We start from the raw sequence: 24,426 nt of genomic DNA, 5'->3' as shown, positions 1-24,426 counted from the left end.
GAAACAGGTGGCGTGAAGGGGATGGTAGCGGCACAGGAATGGTGTTGGGGGGGGGGCGCGGATAAATGGCCTTGGTGAGCTATAGTTTGGGGATTTAGAGAATCTGAGGTATTAGGAAAGGAAAGTTACATGTCAAAAGACCAGTCAGTAAACAGTGTTTTCACAATCACACTCATATTTCTGGAACAATTTTCTGTCATAGTTTGAAAACTATATAACCAATTAACTATTTATGTTCCAGACAATTTATTTATCTCATAACGTAATTATTTCCTTTCAATTAGTTGTACAGATGGTGTATTCTGAATCTCTTCTCAAGAGTCATGCCAACGTATAGTTTTATTTCTAAAGAAATGGGCTAGCATATCTTTAAACGTTTTTAGAAGTAGAAATAAAAATGCAAAGAAAATATTGATTTGTCAATCCAGATTTAGGGATCTATCTCTGCTTCTGGGAAAGTATGTACTCAGAGGAAAGAGCCCTTGCTACATCATTACTACAAATGACTCAGCGACTGCTGCACTAGTGTGATGACTTATGGGCCATGTAGTCCCGTTCCTAGTACTGTTGTGACAGATGAAGAGGAAAACTTGGGTTTCCCACCGTTTCTGCCAGATTTGGAGCCCTTGCAGCTGCAGGATGTTTGTCCACAAGAAGTCAGCCAAACAAGCCTTGTGGAAAAATCTCCCCCATTTTCTCGCCGCCTTTATTATAATCAAGATAGGCACGCTCGGGAGGCGACTCGCCGAAGCGCCCGGATAGCTACCAGACAATTAGATGATTAAGTCTATTTCCCTTGGGAAAGTTTAAGGAGTCTCGCATCTGGACAGTATAGGTTTCGGTTCTTGTTCCCCAGAGAAAGTGTGCTTTGGCGGGAAAACAAGATCCTATATAGATGTTGGCCACAAAGGATTCCTTGCGGAGTCAATTCGTCAGCTTCGGGAGTAGATTGTGTGTGGACTACGCTACTCCAGTTTCCAGGACCTTGCTCTCGTTCCAGCCCTGCCTTGTTCCCCGGACCTCGCCACGGATTTCGCCACGGACCCTGTTCTTGCTCCTCGCTTCTTGTTGCCTTGAATCAAGCCTTGTTTGCCAAGAATCTAGTTTGCTCCCCAGCCTTGCATCAAGCTCCATGGACTAAAGGACCTTGTCATTTCCCCTCACTTTGCTTGGCAAAGTGTGTGTTTCGGTTATTGGATTACAACTTTGGACTTTAATATCTCATATTGGACATTGTTTTCCTGGACTATATTTGACCTTTCCTGAAAGGTCTTCTTCTGAACTATATTCTACACTTGTTTTTATTAACTTTATATATTTCCTCAATAAAGATATTAGATAGATTCTGGCCTCTGTGTATGGTTATTGGTGCTCTGCAGCCTGGGTCCTGACAACTAGGCAGGCTTACGAATCATTCCCCCAAAAAGCAATTCATTCTGTTGTCAGGCAACCACATTCCAGAAGCCAGGGGCAAATATACACCCCAGATACAGCATTCTTTCAGATGCTAAAAAACACCAGAACTATAGTTTCGTGCACATTTTCAATATTTTATCCATTTAGATAGTTCCTATCAGCCAGGTTTTTATCTCCTATAATAAATCTGAAAATATACTTCTTGAAAAACTTTATCTTACTCTACCAGCAAAACCTCCTGAAAACAAATATCTATCCAGACTGATCAGGTTTTTAGTTGTAATTGTTTTACTATGTCTGAGGACATATGTGTTTCTTGTTATCACCAGCATTACCTTTTCCTGACTATTGTTGTCTTATTATTTATTTCATTTTAAATGCATATATGTTATGCTCTCAATGGATGTAAATGTAGTCTAAAAGAGTTTTAAATGAATACAGTACAAATGGGATATGCTCAAGCAGGAGTGTTAACATGAGATGGAATAAAAGCATTACAATTACAAACTGCACTCCTTTTCCACTCCAGTAGATAAACTACATTTACTTACTATCTTAAGATACAAAACAACTACTTATAAATCTTTCTCAATCATGTGAAAATATATTGCAACTTTAATTTTGAGAAGTGCTAAGAAACCAATTGGCTCCACCAGCAATGGACAGTGAATGGATTCATTTATGTCACAAGCTGCAAATGTAACTTGGACACTAATGTGGCTCTAGTTGTTCTAGGTGACCACTACAGTTAACATTACAGATTTTTCTTGACATAGAAGAAGCACAGAACATTATTGTGCTGAAGATATTGCTCTGACTAGCCAGACCGAAAAGATTCAAGGCCAAAAAGATATTCCACAGATTTAGAGGGAAGTGCTCTTATTGAGGTTGCCTACTCATCTTTGAAATGCCCTATTTCCAAAAAAGCTCTTCCTTCAAATGTCTGCAGGCAGTCACTGTTCACTCAAAATATCTCTATAAGGAGGTGAGGATGGGAATCAGAGACTGCTGAAAATGAACAGCAAATATATTTACTTGCAACTATGATCAAAGGAATTTAAAGTTGTAACAAAAGTGATATAAATCAGGATTCAATTCAAAATTAGAATCTAAAAAACTCCCAATACATACCAGTTTCTCTATTTCAGATTCAAGGTTTTGAATGCAATCTAACTTTCGCTTACGACAGCGCTGTGCTGCAATTCTATTTTTACTCCGTCTTCTAATATCATGGATACAATCCAGCTCTTCTGGTGTCAACTTGTGCATTTTCAGAAATGACTGAAAGTCATTTCTAGACAGTGAAATTATCTTCTGTGGATTCATTGGCAGCTTTATCTGGAAGGTAAACATAGCTTTAGACAGTTTTAAATCCCAAAACTTGAATATACCATTCTATTTGAAATAGTGAACCTCTATTCTAATATAGTCACTGATGTTGAGTTGAGCAACTTGTAGCTCTTCAGATATTAGACTACAACGTCTATAATTTCTCACACATAGATATCCTAGATATGACTGATAGAAGTAACAGGAACTTAGGTTACTAGCCTATGATTTATCTGAACAATCCTAAGAACCAAAATAAAATTAAAAAGCTTCAAGGCTTGTTTGGTTACAACATTGCCAAATATTTAAAAACACACCTACAGGTTATAAATGATAATTAAAACACTCTATTCCCTGAATCTTGGTGATATACTAAAATGGTGGTTGATTTTTTTTCAGGATCACAACATACACTAATCTCAAACAAGTTATCACTGCACTTTTTCATAACTGTTGTGGCATAACTATTTCATCCCTCTGTGCTACCGTTTGACATAATCCATTACAATATTATTTGTATATAGAGCTAACATTCAAAACACAAGGTTGAAGGTCTGGGGGCTTGGAAATATTAATGTAGTCAAAATCTAGAGCCACTTCAAAGATCTAAATAAACTGTAAAAGGAAAAATAACAGATCTGTGGCTTACTGCCATAATTGGTTGGACAAGCTGTAAGCGTATTAAACTATACATATCATTCTTCAACTTGCTGATTTGAACAAACCAAAAATTAGAGGGAATTCAACAATCAGTGTTGGAAGAAGTAAAATCCTGATCCAGATTGCTCTGCTTCATGACAGAGGAGAAAGAGCTGTGCATTCTCAAAATGGCTGGAGGAGCAATCCACAACTAGGTGATCTAACTGAGGCAAAAGATTCAAAGTTTCTATTTTGTTTTATCTGTTTACTCTTCTCTTTTCCTCACGCTTTTATTTTTCTGCCTTGCCAGCCAGTTGAGTTTTTCAAGTTCTCTTCCTCTTTCTAAATTCCTTTCTCTAAGCTAAATATTAAATATGGGTACTGATTTGATAAAGAAATAGCAAAAATCTCAAGATTTAGATGGCATAAGAGAACTCTGCTTTCCATCTGAGAAAAAAAAAGAAATAGCAACCAGAGGACAAAGTTATTTCAGAAATTCTCTTCAAGACTGCAAGTATGCAGGAGGCTTGTGTGGAAGAGAAATCATGCCTATACACTTGCAAAAAAACAAAAACATGGTTCAGGTAAGGGAGTACTAAGTAGGGGGGGGGCAGTTGTGCAAACAGGCTCAACACAGGTAGCCAATGAATATTCCAAAATTAGAGTTTTCAAGTACAGTAGTCTCACTTAACCAACATAAACGGGCCGGCAGAATGTTAGATAAGCAAATATGTTGGATAATAAGGAAGGAATAAGGAAAAGCCTATTAAACATCAAATTAGGTTATGATTTTACAAATTAAGGACCAAAACATCATATTATACAACAAATTTGACAGAAAAAGTAGTTCAGTACGCAGTAATGCTATGTAGTAATTACTATATTTACGAATTTAGCACCAAAATATCATGATGTATTGAAAACATTGACTACAAAAATGCGTTGGATAATCCAGAACATTGGATAAGCGAGTGTTGGATAAGTGAGACTCTACTGTATCTATATCCAAATGAGATCCCAATTTTGAAAGAGAAAAGACCACCAGGAAGGGGGAGAAGGAGGCAGCAGATTTGGGAATAATGTCAGAAATGCTATTATTGTTCACAGGTTCCAGGAAAAAATGTATATTTTGCTTCAGGAAATAATTACATTTTTAAAGAGCTTCAAGCAAGGGCAAACCTAATGTAAAACTGGTGGTTTATTTTATAATAATTTAAGATGTGACAACTTTGTAGTGATGGCTATTTTAGAAGTATCCTTAGTTGTAGTTGAGGGACACGTTAAAATTAGCACAGACTATGATGCAGAACACAACCTAAAATAGTGAGTTTTTTCCCTATCACCCTCCACTTTCAGATGCTACATGTCTTGCGTAAACACAATTACACAAAGATAGACAAGCTGATCTCAAGATAATTTACTTATAGCCAAATGTGTTTAAGATTGAAAATTATTTAAGACACATAGCTGTCATCCAAAAGAACTTAATCTCATTTTAAGGAGAGTGAAGGGAAGAAAGTCTTAAGATTCTTTTTTTAAATTGGGAAGAGAATAAAAACAGTTTTCAAACAAGACATGCAGCTTTAACAAAACAAAAAGAAATACTTCATGCAATCTCACCTCACATTCTTGTTCTCTGGCAGAACAGGATTCACTATCGCCCTCAGTATCACTTTCAGAGTCTTCTTCCAAGTTTATCACACAGGGATAAGGGCATTGTTCAGGTTGTGGTTCCGAAACACAATCACCACTATTAGTCTCAGTACTGTTTTCATTACTGAGGTTACTGATGAAAGGACAAGTGACAGAGCTCAAAGTTGCAAAAGTTCTTGGAGGACCATGCTCAGGGCTATCGCTGATCTGGATGCCTAACCAAGGACACTCAGTTTTCTTTTCAGAACAGACTTGCTCTGAAAATTCTTTCACGGAGGCAGGAGAAAGGTTTACTGGGCAGGCTGCATCTGTGCTGTAAACATCACTCCAAAATCCTTTTGCTAGTTGTTCAGCTATCTCCCTCTCCACACTGCTGCGGTTGTTAGGTGAAGCACTATTCATGTTTTCTCTATCACACAATTGAGATTTCAAAGGTGAGCTCTCATCAATGCTTTCACCAACAGGTTGGCAATCCCCAAAATTGCTGGGGACAATTCCATTTTTTTCTGCTACCTCTGAACTGCTGCTCTGCATGCCTCCCTGCATACAATATTGATCATATGGATTTAAAAAAGAAGCTGGACATGCTCCATGAGTGGCAGTGGAAGAATTATGGGGATCAAAAGCACAATCCATTTTCTCTGAAGTAGAGCCAATGCTTTGAAATACAGGGACTGTTTCTTTCAATAACTCTTCTTTCCCATCATCTTCCATTTTTACCTGAGCATTGGCACATTTTGAATTTGGATGCACAGCTACACATTCAAGGGGTTTTTGTATAGCACCACCTGCAATTGCATCAGTCTGATGAATACCTGCAGCAGATGTTACCTGAATTTCTTTAATATTTGAACTGGACTCAACAACTGGGGCTTTATCAGTTCCTAAAGCTTTTTGAAACTTCCTATATTTGGGGCATTGGGTCTCTAAACCAAAAACAAGTCCCCTTTCTGATATAGATTCACATGTTTGATTAACATTATCTTGCAGAAGAGGCACTTCTGCAATTTGTTCAGTTTTGGAAGCCTTCAACTGAGAGTCCTGAATGCATTCATTTTGCAAAGTATTTCCATCATCTATTTCTAAATCCCCATAATCTGCTGCACCTGTTTTACAGTACTCCTGACAACGCTGTTTACAACATTTCCTTTTTTGGTATTCCAGTCGATCTGGTTTATTGTCCAGAAACTTGAATTTGAGAAACTGAAAGCAAGATTCTTCAATGTCATGTATTCCCAAGAACTCTGCACACTTGCATACTTCAGCCACATTGTCTTTGTCCAAAATAAGTTTAGAAGTATATGCAAACTGAAGCAAAGGGTCAAATCCCTTCAGTGTGATCTATTGGATAAAAGAATGCACATTAGGATTCTGCTCCCCAAAAAACAGTATGAAAATATACATATATGCAATTTATAATAAATAATAATAACAAAACTTTATTTTTAACCTGCCCTCTCTCCCCATGGGGACTCAGGGTGGCTTCCAGAGTAATCACTGCCCTCCAACAATATTAGTGTGTCATGAATAATACTGCCTGAAAATAATCAAGACTTTTTTTGGCCTCCAGGCTGCATCAGGAGTACTATAGTGATTAGATTGAGGGATGTTATAGTAGCACTCTATTCTGTTTTGGTCAGACTTCACCTGGAATGCTATGTCCAGTTCTGGGCATCACAACTCAAGGTTATTGACAAGCAGGAATGCATCCAGCAAAGAGTGACTAAAATGATAAAAGATCTAGAAGCTGTGCTCTATGAAGAGTGGATTAGGTAACAGAATACGTTTAACCTGCAAAAGAGAAGATTAAGAGGAGGCATGATAGCCATGTTTAAATATTTGAAAGAATGTCACATTGAGGAGGGATCAAACTTATTTTCTGCTGATCTAAAGACTAGGACATACAGCAAAAGATTCAAATCACAGAAAAAGAGATTCCACCTAAACATTAGAAAGAATTTTATGATGGTAATTGTTCAACAGTGTTCTTTGCTGCCGTGGAGTGTGGGAGAGTCTCTTTCTTTGTTGTGGCATACAACATACAAGCAAAGGTGTCAATATCACAGCCAGCCATGTAGACAATTTTGGATTTTGAAATATTTAAAATTTTGGCATTCTTGATAAGGGATATTAAACCTGTATCTGTATTTACATATGACATGCATGTTCCATCTCTTGGTGATGTGAACCAAGTCTAAACACAAATTTCATGAGAGTTTTATATATACCATATAAACATAAATGGAATGTAATTTGATAAAACTTTTAAATAATTCTGTGCATGAATTAAAAGTTTATGGACATTGACCCATCAGAAAGCAAAGTTGTGATTATTTCAGGCACCAATAAAGGTGAATTTGGATTTAGGGGTATTTTGTCTTTCAAAATGCTGGATTAGGAATGGTCTACAACTTTCACCTAATCTAGAACTGGAAAATTCCTAAACAGACTCACCTTATAAAACTTTACATTACAAATAGCATCACTGAAGTACAGATTCTCCAAAAATGATAACACACTACATTTCCTTTTAGCAGCAGTGTCTGCTTTTAAAAAAAAAAAACCAAAAAAAATAACATGTTGCCAAAAATAGCATTGACTAAATGGATGATAACTGTTTCGCAGTTATGCCTTCTCTAACAATACATAACAAGACTTAATGTTCTACCGTGGCCCATCTATCCCAAGATTGTCTATACTGACTGAAAACAGTGCTTATGTACAGCCCTGTTTTCTAAACCCCCAAAATGGAAATGCTGTGGCTTGAATAGTGCTCAAAGATAAAACAAAATCTAGTTCAGCACCAGATAGTTTAAACAAAGTATCTAAAATATGCAGGTTAAGAATCGGATACAAGTGACAGCTTGCCTAACAGATAACATGGGCAAACTAACAAATTTCATCTGACTGAATATAAAACCACTTTTCTATATTTACAGGGAAATTCATTTGTATCAAAGATAGCCAGGACTGACAAGTTACACTTTTGCATCACTTATATCCTATCTTTCTTGGGCTGAACGCAACATGACATATATAGTACTGCATTTCTTCAATTCTAAGATGCACCCCCTCCCCATATAAGTATCTCTAAAAACAGTGTATGTCTCCAAATTGCAGGTACAAGTATGTATGAATGTAAAGTGTTTTTTTTCTATTGGTGATATTGAAATTAGTGTGCACTTTACAATCAATGTGTCTTAGAATAGAAGAAAAACATTATCTGCATTCTCCCAATCAGTACTGCCTAAATTTAGGCTTGCTTCATTTCCCTATTATCTCTTTTCAGACCTCAAATCCTGCTTTGACAAGATATTTCCATAAATATATTTAGAATTAAAACTGCCCACCAATAACCACTCGGAAGAACTCTAATAAAGGGAAGCTTTTCCAAGGTTTGCTACATAGGTTCTCCTTGCTAAAGGCAAATTTGTCACACAACACTGTCAAGGTCCTATACAAGAGTCAGAGGATATAGATTTCCCCTGATGATGCTGCAGGGTACTGTAAGCATGATGATGCACTTGCATTGCTTTGCTTGGGTTATGCATTAGATACCGAATCAACATGAGCAAAGAAATAATGTTGGTTCATAGCATTACTTTATTAAGTAAGAGGACAGGGTCAAGTGAGGCAGGATGCTACACTAGGAAGCAATGGAACTAAAGATTATTAAATGGCACTAAAGAGGACTGACATTTTTTTTCCTTTTGTAGTAAGAAGGTACCTCCAAGTAGTGACAAAAATGGAAAATCAAAGCCCAGAAGTTAGAGGAAGTGCCTGCAAGACTACATATTGTTTCTTGCCAGTTTCAGTTCTTCTTGCCAGTTTCAAAATTAATACAAGTGGTTAATCCAAAAAATTCATTACATGGCAATTTAGGCATCATAGAGATTTCATTATGGCTCTTGCTTTTCACCTCATTGTAAGCACATCAATAGTAACCCACTCTTGTCTCACACTCTCTGTCTTTGATGAGGGATGATTAAATGAGTGGCTTTCTGGATTTCTCACAAAAAACTCATGATTTTTCTTTTCTTTACAAGGATAATCAAACCAGAAAGGAACATGTCAAAGAAACATTGACACATTCAGAAATTTTAAACAGAAACGGTGTGTTTTCTTTAATGTTTATCCTTCTGCAAACAGATCAGAGGCAAGGATATCTAATTTCTTTGCTCTGAGGAAGCAGCAATACTTTGGAAAGGGGGAACAGTGCAGCAACTAAATTACGGTGAAATCTTAAAGCATTCTTTAGCCTCAGTATCACAGAAAATACTACAGAATTGATTTTTCTCTGATTTTCTGCCTTTTCATGTGCAAAGGTGCTTTCTCTCATTCATTTCTTTGCTTTGAATGTGATTTTCCTGATTCTTTGCAGACAGGGGGTTGGACTGAGGGCCTGTGGGGTCTCTTCCAACTCTATGATTCCCTTTTGCTTCACTTCCTCAATACCATTCTGGAACTTCTCAATAGCTAGTTTCCATATGGTCCATGGAATGTATTCCTCCTTTGTAACTCCCCATCAGCAAGTTTCTGCACACTTCCTTCTCTGAAGTGAGATGTGTTTCAAAGAAAAAGGAAGGTTTGCTTTGTAAATTGATTGTGAAAACAGAAAAAGGGAGAAGGCAATTTCAAATTCATCTTTTACATTTTTATATTCCTCAAGCACACTTCTCACACACATTTTGCATTCCTCAAGGACACTTCTCACACACATTTTGCATTCCTCAAGCACACTTTTCTCACACATTCTCCATCTAAGAGGGAAAAGAACGTTCCTTTCCATTTTTTTTTAAACTTTGGTAACTAAGGATCCCCCCTTCACAACTAGAGAGCTGAATTTTTGAGATAAGAGGAAAACAGTGTCCCATTATTAACTCTGGTGCTGCAAGTCGTTTCTGGTGTGCGAGGCACTCCAAGTGGCCAGATTCTGGTCAAAGGTCATTTAGAATAATGCCAAGTTTTTAACTTCGTTTGTATTTCTAAATACATTACAACTATACCCGCATTTTCACTTCTGATATGATAAATAAATTAACTCTGGTTCAGAAAATAGGAGAGGGGTACTTAACTTTCAAAGGACTTCCCAGGGGATTCAAGCTTACAAGGATTGTTATCATCTATACCAGAGATTTCCAAACATTTCATATTGGTGACACATCGTGTTTATACATGCATCATTTTGCCTCACATTAATTCAGTTTTACTAGCAAACTGAAAGGTAAAGCAACCCCTTATAAGAGATACGGACACATACATAAGTTGTAATAGCAAAATGTATGGGGACACAACATATATTGTGAAAATGTTTTATCCATATTTTAATATATATATTTATTGCTTATTTCAAATATACTCAAAAACTTCTCATTATGTTCATCCAACACACCTATGCACTGCAGCCAACACACTAATGTGTCACAACACAGTTTGGAAAGCTCTGATCTATACCATTAGCCTTTGTCCTTAGCTCTGTAAGAGGGTTAGGCTACCACTAGCTGGGTTGAAAGGAACTCAGTGTATGTTTCAAGGCACTTTTATTATATTTTTGCTTGCAAGCAGAAATAAACCTAATACACATGGGCACAATGCATGGAATCGCAATAACAGTACTGTGTATATTACTCTGAACAAGACTATGAAGAACACTTAACATGAAGTAGGCAACAACAGATAAGAATGTCTACACTGAAGCTGTGGATAAACTGCAGGAGCACTTACTTCTTCAGGTAAAGTAATGACAAGAACTGGCTCCGACTGAACCACAATTCTTGAACGAAAATAGACACTGCAGGCTGCAAGAACAGAGCGATGGGCCCGAAAGCGTTGATCTTCCACTAAGATGGTAACATCGCAAAGCAGATCTTGTTTTCTCTGTTCGTCAAGGCTCAGCAAGACATTGGAACTGTGTACTGATGATTCAAAAGCAAAAACAACACTGTTCTTTTCGCTTAAAGGCATTCTGTATCACAACAGTTGATGAAGATCTCAGAGGGAAACATGCTTCCAGCCGTCACACCTGACATAAATGCAAGAGACAAGTTTCAAAATGCTTAATAAAATCAAAGAAAGTCTTATGGTACCTTAAAAAATAGGAAAATTACTATGGCTTAAACTCATATGGAAAGGAGTCTACCTCATGAAGGTTTCTACATTAACATGTGCTGGTCCAGGGTGTTTGTTTTTGTGCTGCAACAGATGGACAGCTAGAACAGTTAGCACAAAATAGTAGAAAGGGGATTAAAAAGCACTATCATGGGGTGAAGCTTGCATCCCTGGTAGGGCCGCAAAGCCCATGCTTTCCATTTGTCTTGCCTGGGTTTCAGGTGAAACAGATTCTTTTATTAACAGTACAGTGGGTCTGCTGTATCCACAGTGGTTCTGGGGACCCTTACCAAATCAGGAGCAATTTCACACAACACGGTTACAGCACATTAATTGCCATAGCATCATTCCATGGAGCCTGGGAGTGGTATTTAACGATGCAGATATTCTACATAAATCACAAAGCTACATATTCCAGCATCCCACACACTCAGTGGATGCTGTATATTACGACAAAGGGAGACATTTTTCTCTTTTTTCACATTATGTATAACTCTATAAATCTTCATCATGCCTCCCTTTATTTTTTTCTATAGTTAAAAATCAACAACATTTTTTCACAAAGAAGTTACTTCAGTCCCTTGATCAACCATGCCCTTTTCTACAATCTGCTCTAAAATATACTTTTTGGATCCAGTAACTAGAATTATACACAAGATTCAAGACCCATTGATTTAAAAAAAAAAACAGATTGGTAATAGCATATTTCTTTTTCATTCTCTTTCCAATTATGTCAACAATTAATTTGCTTTCTTTTGTAGCAACTGCACATTGAGCTGCCATCTTTATGGAGCTCAAGCCACAATCCTAAAGTAATGTTCTTGACCAACAAGATATTTAATTTAGTTCAACAGGCATCATTTTACACTTGACTCTACCAAATTTGTTATTTTCTTGCCCAGTCTCCCAGTTTGTTGGCGCATTTGGAGCTCTTCACACTCCGTTTTTGTTACTATTACTATAAATAATTTACTGTCACCAAAAAAAATTCTCTACTCACTCCCAACTCCAGATTATTTATGAACAAACATTGTTTCCAATAAGGATTCCTTGGGACACCATGCACTCATCTCTCCATTGTAAGATCTGATCACTTATTCATAACCAGTTTTTTTAACCAACCAAAGAACATGGCATATATTGAGGCTGCTAAGTTCCCTTGAGATTCATTTGTGCTTTTTTAGTTTATTCTGTTAATTCATGTGTTTTATTTCTATTTTTATATTTAAATTATTTAAAAATAATCTTTATTTTTACTTCATTTTTGGTTACTTTGTCAACTATCCCAGAAACATAAATTTAAATTGAAGAAGCAGGATATAAATTACATAGACATAAGCAACAATTTTACTGAACAAGATCATACAACTCTAAACTTTTATCTTCCTCATGAGCAACCGTCGTATGAATTCCCTGAGCATACAGGGCAATCAGTTGTATGAGCAATTAAACAGACACCAGCTAGTACAAATGAGGCAGGAACAAGAAGATCAGAAAGCCAACAGGTTTGGGAGGTAGAAGAGAAGAAGTCCGAAAGGGGACATTTGCTAATGGACCTGGTTCTGTTCGTAAAATCAGGAGAAAAGTAATCTCCTGTCCATACAAGTACTTCTCCAATTCTTAAAGATGCCTGTTATATACTTACTTTTTAAAAATCATCACAAATTCCAAACACAAAACTCTTCATATTGACAAGACATTCACTAAAGAAATTGAAAAAAGGAAGTACTAAACTACAGAAGATACATATTAAAATTCCATATTGAATTTCTTTTGGCTATGACAGAAGCTTCATAAATCCAACGTCAAAAAGGCTTCTAATTAGCTCTGTATTACTTTCTATTTTGCCCATCACTAGCTTGAGCAACAGAATTTTCAGCCCTTCTGCGCTGATGCCAAAAGAATCTGTCCACATCTGTACTAGATTAAGAGGACAGGCACCATCTCTCTATTAACCTCCCTCCATATCTTTGTAACACAGGGCGACATTACTGCAACATGATCTATGCGGGCCACCTTTAAGTACTTTTCATAGATTTAAACTGGTGCAACAGATAGCCTTTACCTCCTGACAGACTGAGGTCATTAACTACCACTGACACCCATGTTTCAGCCTTTCCTCTGCCTTCTCTTTACTGTTTGGACATAATCCCAAGTGCTGAATCAACATCTAGACTGTGTGAGGTCTATCCCATCACCACCCCAGATGCTTACAGATTTTACAATATTTCAGGAATGCTGTTTGGCTTGTTCTATTTATGATACAAACCTGAATGGCAAGTATCAAGATATCCTAAATGGCTGGCACTGGAAAATTCTCTCTCTTTTCCCTGAAACACTGAAAAGACCATATTTCTGTACTGCCATTAACAGCTAATCTTTAAGCAGCCATGAGGAAATGTTTGCCTCTTTCAACTTAATTTTGCTGAATTTATTACACATATAAGGAATGGGTCCAAAAGAAATTACTAAAAATAAAATAATTATTTACAGCTTGAATGCCCATGATTGAAAGGACATGGCAATAACTGCAATGCCTCCTCTTGGGCATTTATTCAATGGCATTTGAAGTTTGAAATAAAAGCAACAGGTTTTTTAGAACAAAAAAGCCCTAAATTAATTGAAATTGATTATTTAATTCTCTTTTTAAAGCAACAATATTTTCTATTCAGGTATGAGGCATATTCTCTTTGTTAATAAATCAAGTAAAAGGACAGCACCACATGTGCTTATTTCAAATCTTAGAATATTTTGAACACAACAATATATATATCCCAAGTTTCTTTAAACTTGCTTACCAAAGTTGTATTAATTTTCATAACCCCTCACTCATGCATACTATATTTGCCTTACATAACCTTGTCTAATATCAATATTTGCTGCCTTTATATTCAAGAAGTTCTAAAGGGATTTCATCTACAGCACTAATAGCGTTTTGTCAAGTAAAACAGTTCTTTTACATTCTTCCTTATTGCAGTACAAATCTACTTCTGTGCACAAATAGCTAAGCAGCTTATGTACAACTCTGAGTTAGTTAATAAAATCTGCAAGGGGTGTGTGCTTTAAAATAGGTGTGGATAAGGAAACACCATGAACTGAGCCATAATGTCTAGTATCTCATTGCACACAACTAGGTGTCAAACTTTTAGTATCTATCTAGTTAACATGAAAGCCAGGAGTGGCAAACATATGTGCCTCCCTCTCTCCAACCACTGCTTGACATTCTTAATTTCAGCTCTTTTAAACATCATAATTTTAAAAAGCATGTTTTTCTTATCACTTCCCTCTATTACATATAATCTATTTGCATGCTAGATTTGCAGCCCAAGCACAGGAGGAAGCTAAACAAGAATTTTAGTCAAGCTGAGCCATTTCTTCCTTGTACATCATCCCAGATCAATAAATTTTGCTGATGAAGGACAAATTGTGCAACTGTGTTGCCTAAGCGAGTCTGTAGAAATGTAACATGAACCTTAAACAGCTCTGTTAAGCAACAGAATGAATACTCATTCAAATGGATGGTCCCTAAAATTATTCATTATGAGTTGTAATCAAAAGTAAGAGCAAAACATATCATTACAAGTTCTGGACACATGCTATTGCCAACTTTGGAAATAATTTTCCTTTAGAGACTACTACAATTTCAAATGTTGTTTAACCCCCAAGCACTCAAATAGAAGATTTGAGTCCCCTGGGTTCATTTTTTCTACTATCAGCAAAAGTTATCCCTCTATACTTATTCATTTTTGCCATTACTCCACCTAATTTGATACAGATTCCATGCTATCTGTGGTTATTTTAGCAAAGTGCTTCAAACTGTAATTTTTAGCTCTGATTGTCACAGATTGGGCTGTTTAGGAGAAATCGGGAAAACACCAGAACACTCTGGACATATCCCACAAAATAAGGGGGTATGTTTTGCTTAATTTAGTATGCTTGTATTTTACTTTTATCACAGCTTGTGCTTTTTGGTCTGGAGTTTATTTAGAACACAATCTATTCTTCACATATGAACAACACTATTTTGGATATGGGACATTTTCATACATCACTAAATAATACTACTCCCACTGGGGAGACATAACAATTTACAACATAAACATTAAAATTAGTGAATTGGGGGACTGAGCTCTTGCTTTTCTCTACTTAGAGAAGGGGGTGCCTTCTTTTTTTTTTTTTTAAAGTTTATTGACTTTTACAATAATGAGGTAAAAAGCCACCTTCGGTGAACTAAGGGACATAGGGAAAAGGAGAAAGCTGGAAGGGCAAAGGGAGGGGGAGGGGTGGGGTAGGTAAGGGGGCAGGACGACGAAAAAGGGAAGGAAAGACAGGGGGTTGTTCCTAGATTTCCATTCTTCTCTATAATGTTGCCTTATCAATTAGTATTTACTTCCGTTGTTTTCCTTCTTAACTTCTTTTGTCATCTCCTGTAGACTTGTCACAATCTGTTGATGGGGGTTATATCAGTATTCTAATTTTTTCCTTCTTCATCCAATCTTTTACCGGCATCCAGTTTGTCGTCTTCGGTTTGTTTAGTATTTTTGATAGTAGAAGGGTTAATTGATCCATGTTCATTATATCTAGTATTTTCATTATCCATTCCTCCTTTCCTGGTATTGATTTCTGTTTCCATTGCCTGGCAAACACAATTCTAGCAGCTGTCGTTAAGTACGTAAATATTTTGTCTTTGTTATTCCCCCATTGGGTATTGGTCATACCCAATAGGAAGTATTCTGGTAGTAATGGAATTTTAGTTTTTAATATTTTCTGACATTTATCATGTATCTCTCTCCAATAGGGTTTTACTTTCTTGCAAGTCCACCACATGTGTAGGTACGACCTTTCACATTTTCCACACTTTCAATATTTGCTATTCTGGTCTTTAGCTAATTTCGATATCTTTTTCGGAGTCATGTGTCACTGGTAGAACATTTTTATCCAATTTTCTTTCAGGTCGTAGGCATATGTGTAGTTTAACTTATTTTCCCATATTATTTCCCATTCTTCTAATAAAATGGTCCTTCCTAAATCCCTTGCCCATTTTGTCATGCACTCTTTTATTTGTTCCTTTTCTGTGCTCCATTGTAATAGAATTTTATATGTCTTTGCAATTGTCTTTTTTCCCTTGGGGAGCAGTTCGTCCCATGATGTTACTTTGTCTTTGAAACCCTGGATTTTGTCTTTATTATAATACTCTTTTAGTTGGTAATATTGGAGCCAGGTCAAGTTTTTGAATTTTATTTTCAATTCCTCTTGCGACTTTATCTTTAGTTTCTTTCCTTCTCTTTTCATTATGGCTCTGTATGTGGGCCAGGTACTTCAACCTAGTTCTCTCCATTGGTGCGCCTCCAGAGGGGAAACACAGAGGGGGGTTTACTATAGAGTCATTGCCTCCTTTTTTGATAAGAGTTAAAGTACAGTTCTCTCACTGACCAGTCTTAATCAGCCCATTTTTAATCACTTTATTGACCAAAATCCTAAACTTATATACAAGATATACAGCAATTAAGAAATGACCACTGGAGTTCTTTAAAATTCTCACAAAAGAGGAGCCATGACAATTAAAGTGTTATTAAACTATTAACTGTGTAAAGCAGATGTACTCCAGATTAATCAAATGAGAACAAAATTCACATCAAAATATCAGACCATGCCTCTACATTGTAAATTATGGTTTTCACCAAATATTGCCATTTGGGCTTTCACAACACAAAACTTTTTAACCCCCTACATAAACAGCAATGTAAAGTCTTTAAGATATCATATCAAAAGGCAGCAAAGGGCAGCACCATCAAGAAAAACATTGTCTGGTTGCCATGATAATGGTTGCCTACTATACAAGAAATGCCCTTTATCCTAAGTGTTTTCCATGAACTTCAAATCATAAGGAGGCTTTTTATATCACTTTAAAAAAATATTTACAGGTCACAGGAGATTAAAACATGGTATACTCAATGAATAGATCCTATTCCTGCCTGACCTTGGAAACCAAGCAAATCAGTTCTGATTAATAATTAGATGGGAGACCACCAATAAATGTTAGGTGTTCTAAGTTATATTTCATATGAAAGAACTAGTGAACCCCTATCTGAGCATTTGTTGCTTAAGAAAACTCTATGAAATTCATGAGATCACCATAAATCAACAGGTGACCTGAAGGCATGCATATGCACACATGCACATACAAACGCACACAACAGATTCAACACACACAACAAATATTAAGTGCTGTTGGCTGTACTTTAGATAAGAGAACTGACAAACATCACCTATCAGTGTGTTTTGCCTATAAAAACCTTATAGAATTCATTAGGTCATAATAACTTGGCATGTGGCTTGAAGGCACATAGCACACATAAAAATTAGAACTGAGGAAGCCAATGGTAAAACATCTGTATTTCTTGCATAAGAAAACTCTATGAAATTCATGTCACCATACACTGATAGGTGACTTGGAGGTACACATGGGTATGCACATACACTCAGAAACACACACATAAAATCAAACAGAAGGCTAAGAAAGATTAATCAAATTAGTGTTCCATGACTGGAGTTTTTGAGACCAAAATGCAAGATCTGACAGCAAAGTAACCGAATAAAAATAACCATACAATGTCTCACAGCATGTATATTTTTATGATAGACTGTTGATTCTCTGTGTCCTCAGAAAAAAGTTTTGACAATTGAAACAAAACGAGCAAAAGGTTTTCTTATTGTTGTATTAATCATTTTTATGGCAAGTTTGATATGAATAGTGAAGATGGTAATTAAAGAGACAAAACCTGAGCTCTTAGCGTTGCAAAGCAGAATCAAACCACCACAAAATGGCATAGCTACTGATTTTGCTTTTTAAAGCAAAATATCAATTCAAGGAGAAGTGTTTGTTTCATACTAAATGGATAAAGCCCCTCAACTGCCAGCTTTCTGAAATCTTGAACAGATATCCCTTGAAAATCTATAAATATCAGATCAGTTCCCGGCCCTTCCAACAGTGTAGATAACATGCAGTGTCATCCTATGGTATACAGTGGCAATGTAAAAATCATTTTAAAAATGAGCATGTAGATATTCATTCTTTAGACTCAGAACATAAATCTTCAAAGATTCTTTGGCTAGCTGTGTTGAGACTTCCCACGGAAAATCATGGAGTTAAATCAAACAAAACAACTGAAAACTGATTCCTCAGAACATTCTTAAGCATCTAAGAGATCTTCCATAGTATTTCCCTTTCCACAGCCTAAATAGTAAATCTAATTACATTAGGAAAACCAGAATAGTCACAACAGTTGATTATACAGTATGTTGGTTTTTATATTTCTATGTGACCAAAGGCCTGTGAGTGCAACTGGAGGTTTGGATGTGACAGTATGTAATATATTATTGTCCAGGAAAAAGAATATCACTTCAAATTGCAATTCTTTCTGAAGTACTAGAAAATGTTGTTATCCGGTGTCTACTGATAAGCAGTATCTACAGAACAGTTAACAACCTATAAAATCTAAAATATTTTCCTCTCTGTACTTTGGCCAAAACGTGGACAATATTGGGTTTTTTTATTAAGGAAAACTGCATGTGTAAAGGTGCAAATAAATAAGTCACAGTGGCCTTTTAAATGACCATTGCCTATCCAATCCCACTTTAACCACCTTTCATTTTATGCAGGAAGACAGATGTTGCAGATGAATGCTTGCAGTAGATAAGAGCTGCTGATTCATTATGTTATGCTGACATGGCATGAAACAGCATTTTACAGAGAAAAGAATGCTTGGCTTTTGTAGCCGCCTAGTATGTCACTATTAGTAACTTGGGCACCTTTTTATTAGATTTTCAGATCAGTTTCGGTCTTGACAATTCAAAAGCATCTGGTTAAATATGATAAACATTGTGAAGTAATAATAATAATATTTTAGAGCTACTTTTTCCTCTCTCTTGTATGAAAGGAAATTTTAAATGCATCTTGATGGAAGAAACAACTATATCATGGAAAATACAATTTCTATATTTTGAATTCTAGAATATTTTGATCTATTGTCAAGCCGGTGTAACACAGGCAGGAATTGCATAACCCTCCAAAAATGCAAATTCGGGCAATCCTCATCATTTCCCAGACTGTTGGAAGTTGTAATCCAAGAACATATGGAGGACCACACAAATATTATATCTTGAATCAGGTTTCTTCTCAGAGGCAAAGCATAGGTCAATTTATATATTTTTAAAATATGATAAACTGAAGTCATACATTCAGCCAAAAAAGTAAATGGTTATCCTCAATATATTCACAATGTGAATATATAATTTTTGGGTGGGGAATATAGATATAAGGGATGAAATATACCCAGGAAACCTGGGATCAATCATATCCTCAGTCTACTTTTATTTAATTGGGACACAACCTATTTATGACTGTCTAAAAATATATATATTTCCATGTAGAAACATTTCCCACACTACAGTTTTAAAAGCAGAAATCATATATAAATGCATTTCCAACATCCTAATAATAAGACGAGGATTTGAACTTTTCAACTGTGAAAGCGAATTAATACTATTAAATCAAATAACTACAGCCTCATCCCAGACATACGAGATATCTTTTTATGTTAGGCAGTTCAAACTATGCTTAGTGATAATGTGATCATATGTATAACTCTAATACCATCAATTTCATCTTCTGAAGATTACTCTTCATATCAACAGCGCTCTTACTCTTATGTTTCTTATTCAAAGTGTTGATAACTACTTAGCTCAAAGAGATTATCTCAATTACAACACAAATCTTGCAGAACCAATATCTTAAGAATTATTAATTCTTAATACAAAAAAGGATCTTGCAATCCAGTCTTCTGATATACAGTGGCTACAGTCTTGTACATCTCAGTGCACTAAATTTGCTGAAATACAATACAGTGTTCCCTCACTACTTTGCGGTTCACTTTTCGTGGATTCGCTATTTCACGGTTTTTCAATAAACTCTAAAACACTATTATAAATCATAAAAAATTACAATGTACAGCCTAAGAAAGGGAGGAAGGAGAAGCTGAAGGGAGAGAAAAGGAGCCCAAGCGGCAACGGGAGGAGGAGGCGATTTATCAACACATAATTGGTTTATAAAGACTTAAAATAGTGTATAACTACTAAAATAATGTATAAATATTAAAAGAAATATAGTGTCCCTACTTCACGGATTTTCACTTATTGCGGGTGGTCCTGGAACCTAACCCCAGCGATAAGTGATGGAACACTGTACTGCATTCGAGCCTGCTAGTTCTAAATGTAATTTTTTTGGCTGTTCCTAGTAACATACTTTCAGGTTGCCTTTAAGAACCAGACATTAGCATTACTGTATGAAAATGAAGGGCAGAAATGCATTATTCAGTAAAATTAAGTTGTAGTAGTTCATACCAATGGCTGGGGACTTGGGAGATCCAGGCCCTCCCTGCCCCACGCTTCATTAGTTTATGAACAGTTCTACTCTCTTAGCCTGACCTAACTCACAGGACTGTTCTGAAAACAATGAGGTGAAAAGTCATGCATGCAGCTTTGTGTTCACTGAAAAAAAGGCTGGTTATAATTTTAACTAAATAAACTCAGGACTTTTAAGTAAACATGGATGGGATTGCATTACAGTCAGCCCTTCCCATTCTCTGGAATTAGTTGCACAGGATCCCTGCAAAAATGGAAAAACTTTTTTATATAACATTTTTTTTTCTGAGAGAGCATCTGCCTAGGAATCTTTAGGTTCTCCAGGACAACTCTATGGTCAATTTTTACTGAACTCCATGATCAACTTTCACTGGAAATTGATAGAAATGCACTGGAAGACCTAAAGATTCCTAAAAAAAAAAATGTCTGAATCAAATCAGCGAAAGTCAAACTCTCAAATGTGGAGGGCTGACTGTAGCTTGGAAGTTGAGAATGCTTCTCATTTTTAACTGACCTGTCTGCTTTCCTACTGATTTTTTTATTTTTGGACTGTACAGAATGCATTTGAATATAGTAATTTTGGTGCAGAAACAGTAAATGGAAAGTTTCTACGAGTTAAAATGAAAATAAATAACTACAGATTGTCATAAAAAATCCCATCATATTTTGAGGGTTCAAAAGACAACATATTAACTAGGATATAATTCATTTTGTCTCTGACCAGGCGAATATGCTTAGGACTTGAGCTGCAGGTTTTTTTCATTATAGCTTCTCAAACTTCTTGAACTTTTCCTTCCTCACCTCCACATCCAAAACTTTCACCATGAAGTACCCCATCACCTAGAACAGATGCCAAGTTGAAGTATGGAGATCCTCACATGCAGTTGCTTTACACTTCTAACAGTAAAAACACACAAGTACTGTATTACTCCACTACAGTACTGGCATTAGCACAGAAACAGAGTATGATAACACTGACACTTTCTTCCTCTTAAACAAATCCACACATCATCATGTAGTTATTTTTTTCCAGACTCAAATTTTACTGATAAGGGAATGGTGATCTGTACACAACTTTATGTCAATAACTGGCAGGGAGGAATATTTCAAAAACTTCATAGTATCAGACTTTCAAGAAATCTTTTCCTTTAACACTTTAATGGTCCCCTTTTCTCAAACTATTCAACCAAGGCTTTGGAGACCTACTGTCCTAACAGCCCAGTCCTACATATGCTTACACAAAAATATCTCGCCCTTTACTTACACTGGCTTTTATTTTCAAGCCATCTTCAAGCCAGGTTTTGACTTCCAAAAGTTCAGCTTATGCTTGTTTACGTTCAAGGATTCGTGAATTTTGGCTAGCCTTGATACTCATCACCAAGCTACACTGAACTTTTAGTAATAGCCTAAGCACTTCCAAAGTGTACACACTAATCTCTATCTATATATCTATTTTTCATGAACCTGATAGACGTTCCCAAAGCACCTTGATCCTTATATCTGAGTCTTTCAGAAATGCTCAGAACTTTCAGACCCCAAATCTTCTGCTGGATTTAAAAACCTACTCACTGATGGCAAGCAAATATGTTCTAATAAATTTAATGGGCTTTATAGAGGAAAACAATAGAAGTGTATCAGATCAGGGTTTAATATATACTGTATGCTCTATAAGACACAATGTGTGTCCCAATGAGGAAGAACTAGGCATTACACACCTTGCCTTGCTTTTTATATAATAATAATAATAATAATAATAATAATAACAATAATCAACTTTATTTCTAGACCGTCCTCTTTCCCCAGAGGGACTCAGGCTAGTTTACATATACAGTATATAAAACAGCAAACATTCAATGCCACAATGACATCACTTAATTTCAAAAAATGAATAATAATAATAATATACTTAATGCAATAAAATTTCAAATTAACATAGTAACAATAAATTTTGAAATAACAGTTAAACCAGTAAGAACATTATTGCACACAGTGTATAACCGTACCCATTAAAATGACCAAACTGCAGAGGGTATCCGGCATTAATTCAACATGGACCTTAGCACATATAAGGTGACAGTTAAGTTAATCTTCCTCCTCTCTACATGTTCCATATGTTTTAAACTGTTTTTTGAAAGAGAGGAAGGGGGCATTTTTATTTCCTTCAGGGGGGAGTTCCAGAGGTGAGAGGCGATCATGGAGAAGGCCCCCTCCCCTCTGTTCCCACCAACCACACTTGTGATGGGGTTGAGAAAGAGAGCAGGGCCTCTTCGGCTGACCAAAGTGCACGAGATGGTCTTTATGGGGGGTGCTATTTGACAAATAGCCTGGACCTGAACCGTTTTGGGCTTTATAGGTAACAACCAGCACTTTGTATATTAGACTATGCCCCAAAAATCACACAACAGTACGTAATAATAATCCCAATAAAGTTACCATTATAGCAGCAACAACAAAAAAAACGCATACAGCAGTCAAATGGTATCCTTTACTACAAAACCTTTCCATTTTAATTCTGCCTATGAATTAGACAGGCCTAATGTTTTGTTTCATCGGATTTTAAATTAGCAAGTTTTATTTCCAATTTTATCCACTTGCCTTGAAATGGAACAAGTTTAGCCTGCAGTATTATTTAGCAGCATCCGGAGAGGCAAAAGTTCACATCAAGGGAGTAAGGGATTGGAAATTCAGTTGATTATTTAGCTATTTTGACAGAGCTAGAATTTTCTGTCACTCCAGCCAGAAAAATAGAGAAGGCACAATGAGGGAAAAGGGCACGATGTATTGCTTATGAGGTTATCTTGCCATTTTTCCTCATGAACTTACAACCTTGTGGGAAAAAAACCCTTTAAAGCTCCATACGATTAGTGCTGTTAATTATGCCATAACAGATCTCAATGAAATATAAGCATAAGGACATAAGCAAGATCTCATTTTTGTAAAATAGTTTGAACTACCACTTGGGCAAGTTTACCACAACAACATCTGCTTCTCACAAAAGTCATTTCAGAACCAATGATCAGCAATTAGTCTTATGTCACCTTAAGTGTTATTTGGCATAAACTTTTCCAGTTGGCACAAAATTATACACCAGTCCTAAGAGTGCCATAGGAATCTTTGTTGCATTTGCTGCTATATCAGGCATGGGCCAGCTTCGGCCCTCTAGGTGTTTTGGACTCCAACTCCCACAATTCCTAACAGGCTGTTAGGAATTGTGGGAGTTGGAGTCCAAAACACCTGGAGGGCCAAAGCCGGCCCATGCCAGATATAGCAGAAAATGCAACAAAGATTCCTATGGCATCTTTGGGAACATCTACGACAGTGGTTCTCAACTTGGGGTCCCCATATGTTTTTGGCCTACAACTCCCAGAAATCCCAGCCAGTTTACCAGCTGTTAGAATTTCTGGGAGTTGAAGGCCAAAATATCTGGGGACCCCAGGTTGAGAACCATTGATCTATGAGAATCTAATGCAGTTCCATTCCCCTTTAACTGTCATGGCTATGGAATCATGGGATCTGTAGTTTGGTGAGGCACCAGGACGCTTGGTAGACATCTGGTAATGCTATATCTTCCATGAGCCATGGCAGTGAAACCATTAATTGTTCACTGTAGATACGCCCATGGATACCCCACCACAAAAACCATCCCACAAATCCTCTCCATTGTGCCCAGTATACGCCCGCTTTCACCTCAATCCTGGAATGGGACTTCCCTTCCCTGAGCAGGCTCAGGGACTCCCTTCCTGGGATGTGCGCCTGCGCAATGGGGCTCTCCTCCTCCCCCCTCCCTCCCCGCTCTTGATCCCTCGAGACCCCAGTCCCTCCACCCGGCGCGAGAGGCCCCCTCCCCCGCCCGCTCAC

General features: G+C 36.7%; 1 protein-coding gene across 3 annotated transcripts in view; it reads right to left on the bottom strand.

Moving 5' to 3' along the window:
• The window catches only part of bach1 (BTB domain and CNC homolog 1), a 28,572-nt gene that overhangs the window by 3,996 nt on the left and 150 nt on the right, over positions 1-24,426 (bottom strand). For 2 of the 3 annotated variants that reach the window (XM_003219062.4, XM_008107622.3), the window contains exons 2-4: positions 10,762-11,059; positions 5,005-6,378; positions 2,548-2,754 (exon numbers count right to left, since the gene is read on the bottom strand). In XM_003219062.4, the coding sequence (XP_003219110.2) occupies positions 2,548-2,754; positions 5,005-6,378; positions 10,762-11,001 (1,821 nt within the window). In that variant the 5' untranslated portion in view covers positions 11,002-11,059. Of the gene's footprint in view, positions 1-2,547; positions 2,755-5,004; positions 6,379-10,761; positions 23,669-24,426 lie in introns of those variants that run through there. The other variant, XM_016992501.2, reaches the window with a different exon arrangement.

This window comes from Anolis carolinensis, chromosome 3 (genome assembly GCF_035594765.1).
Source record: "Anolis carolinensis isolate JA03-04 chromosome 3, rAnoCar3.1.pri, whole genome shotgun sequence".
Taxonomy (NCBI): Eukaryota; Metazoa; Chordata; class Lepidosauria; order Squamata; family Dactyloidae; genus Anolis; species Anolis carolinensis.
This window is presented reverse-complemented; position numbering and strand designations above follow the sequence as displayed.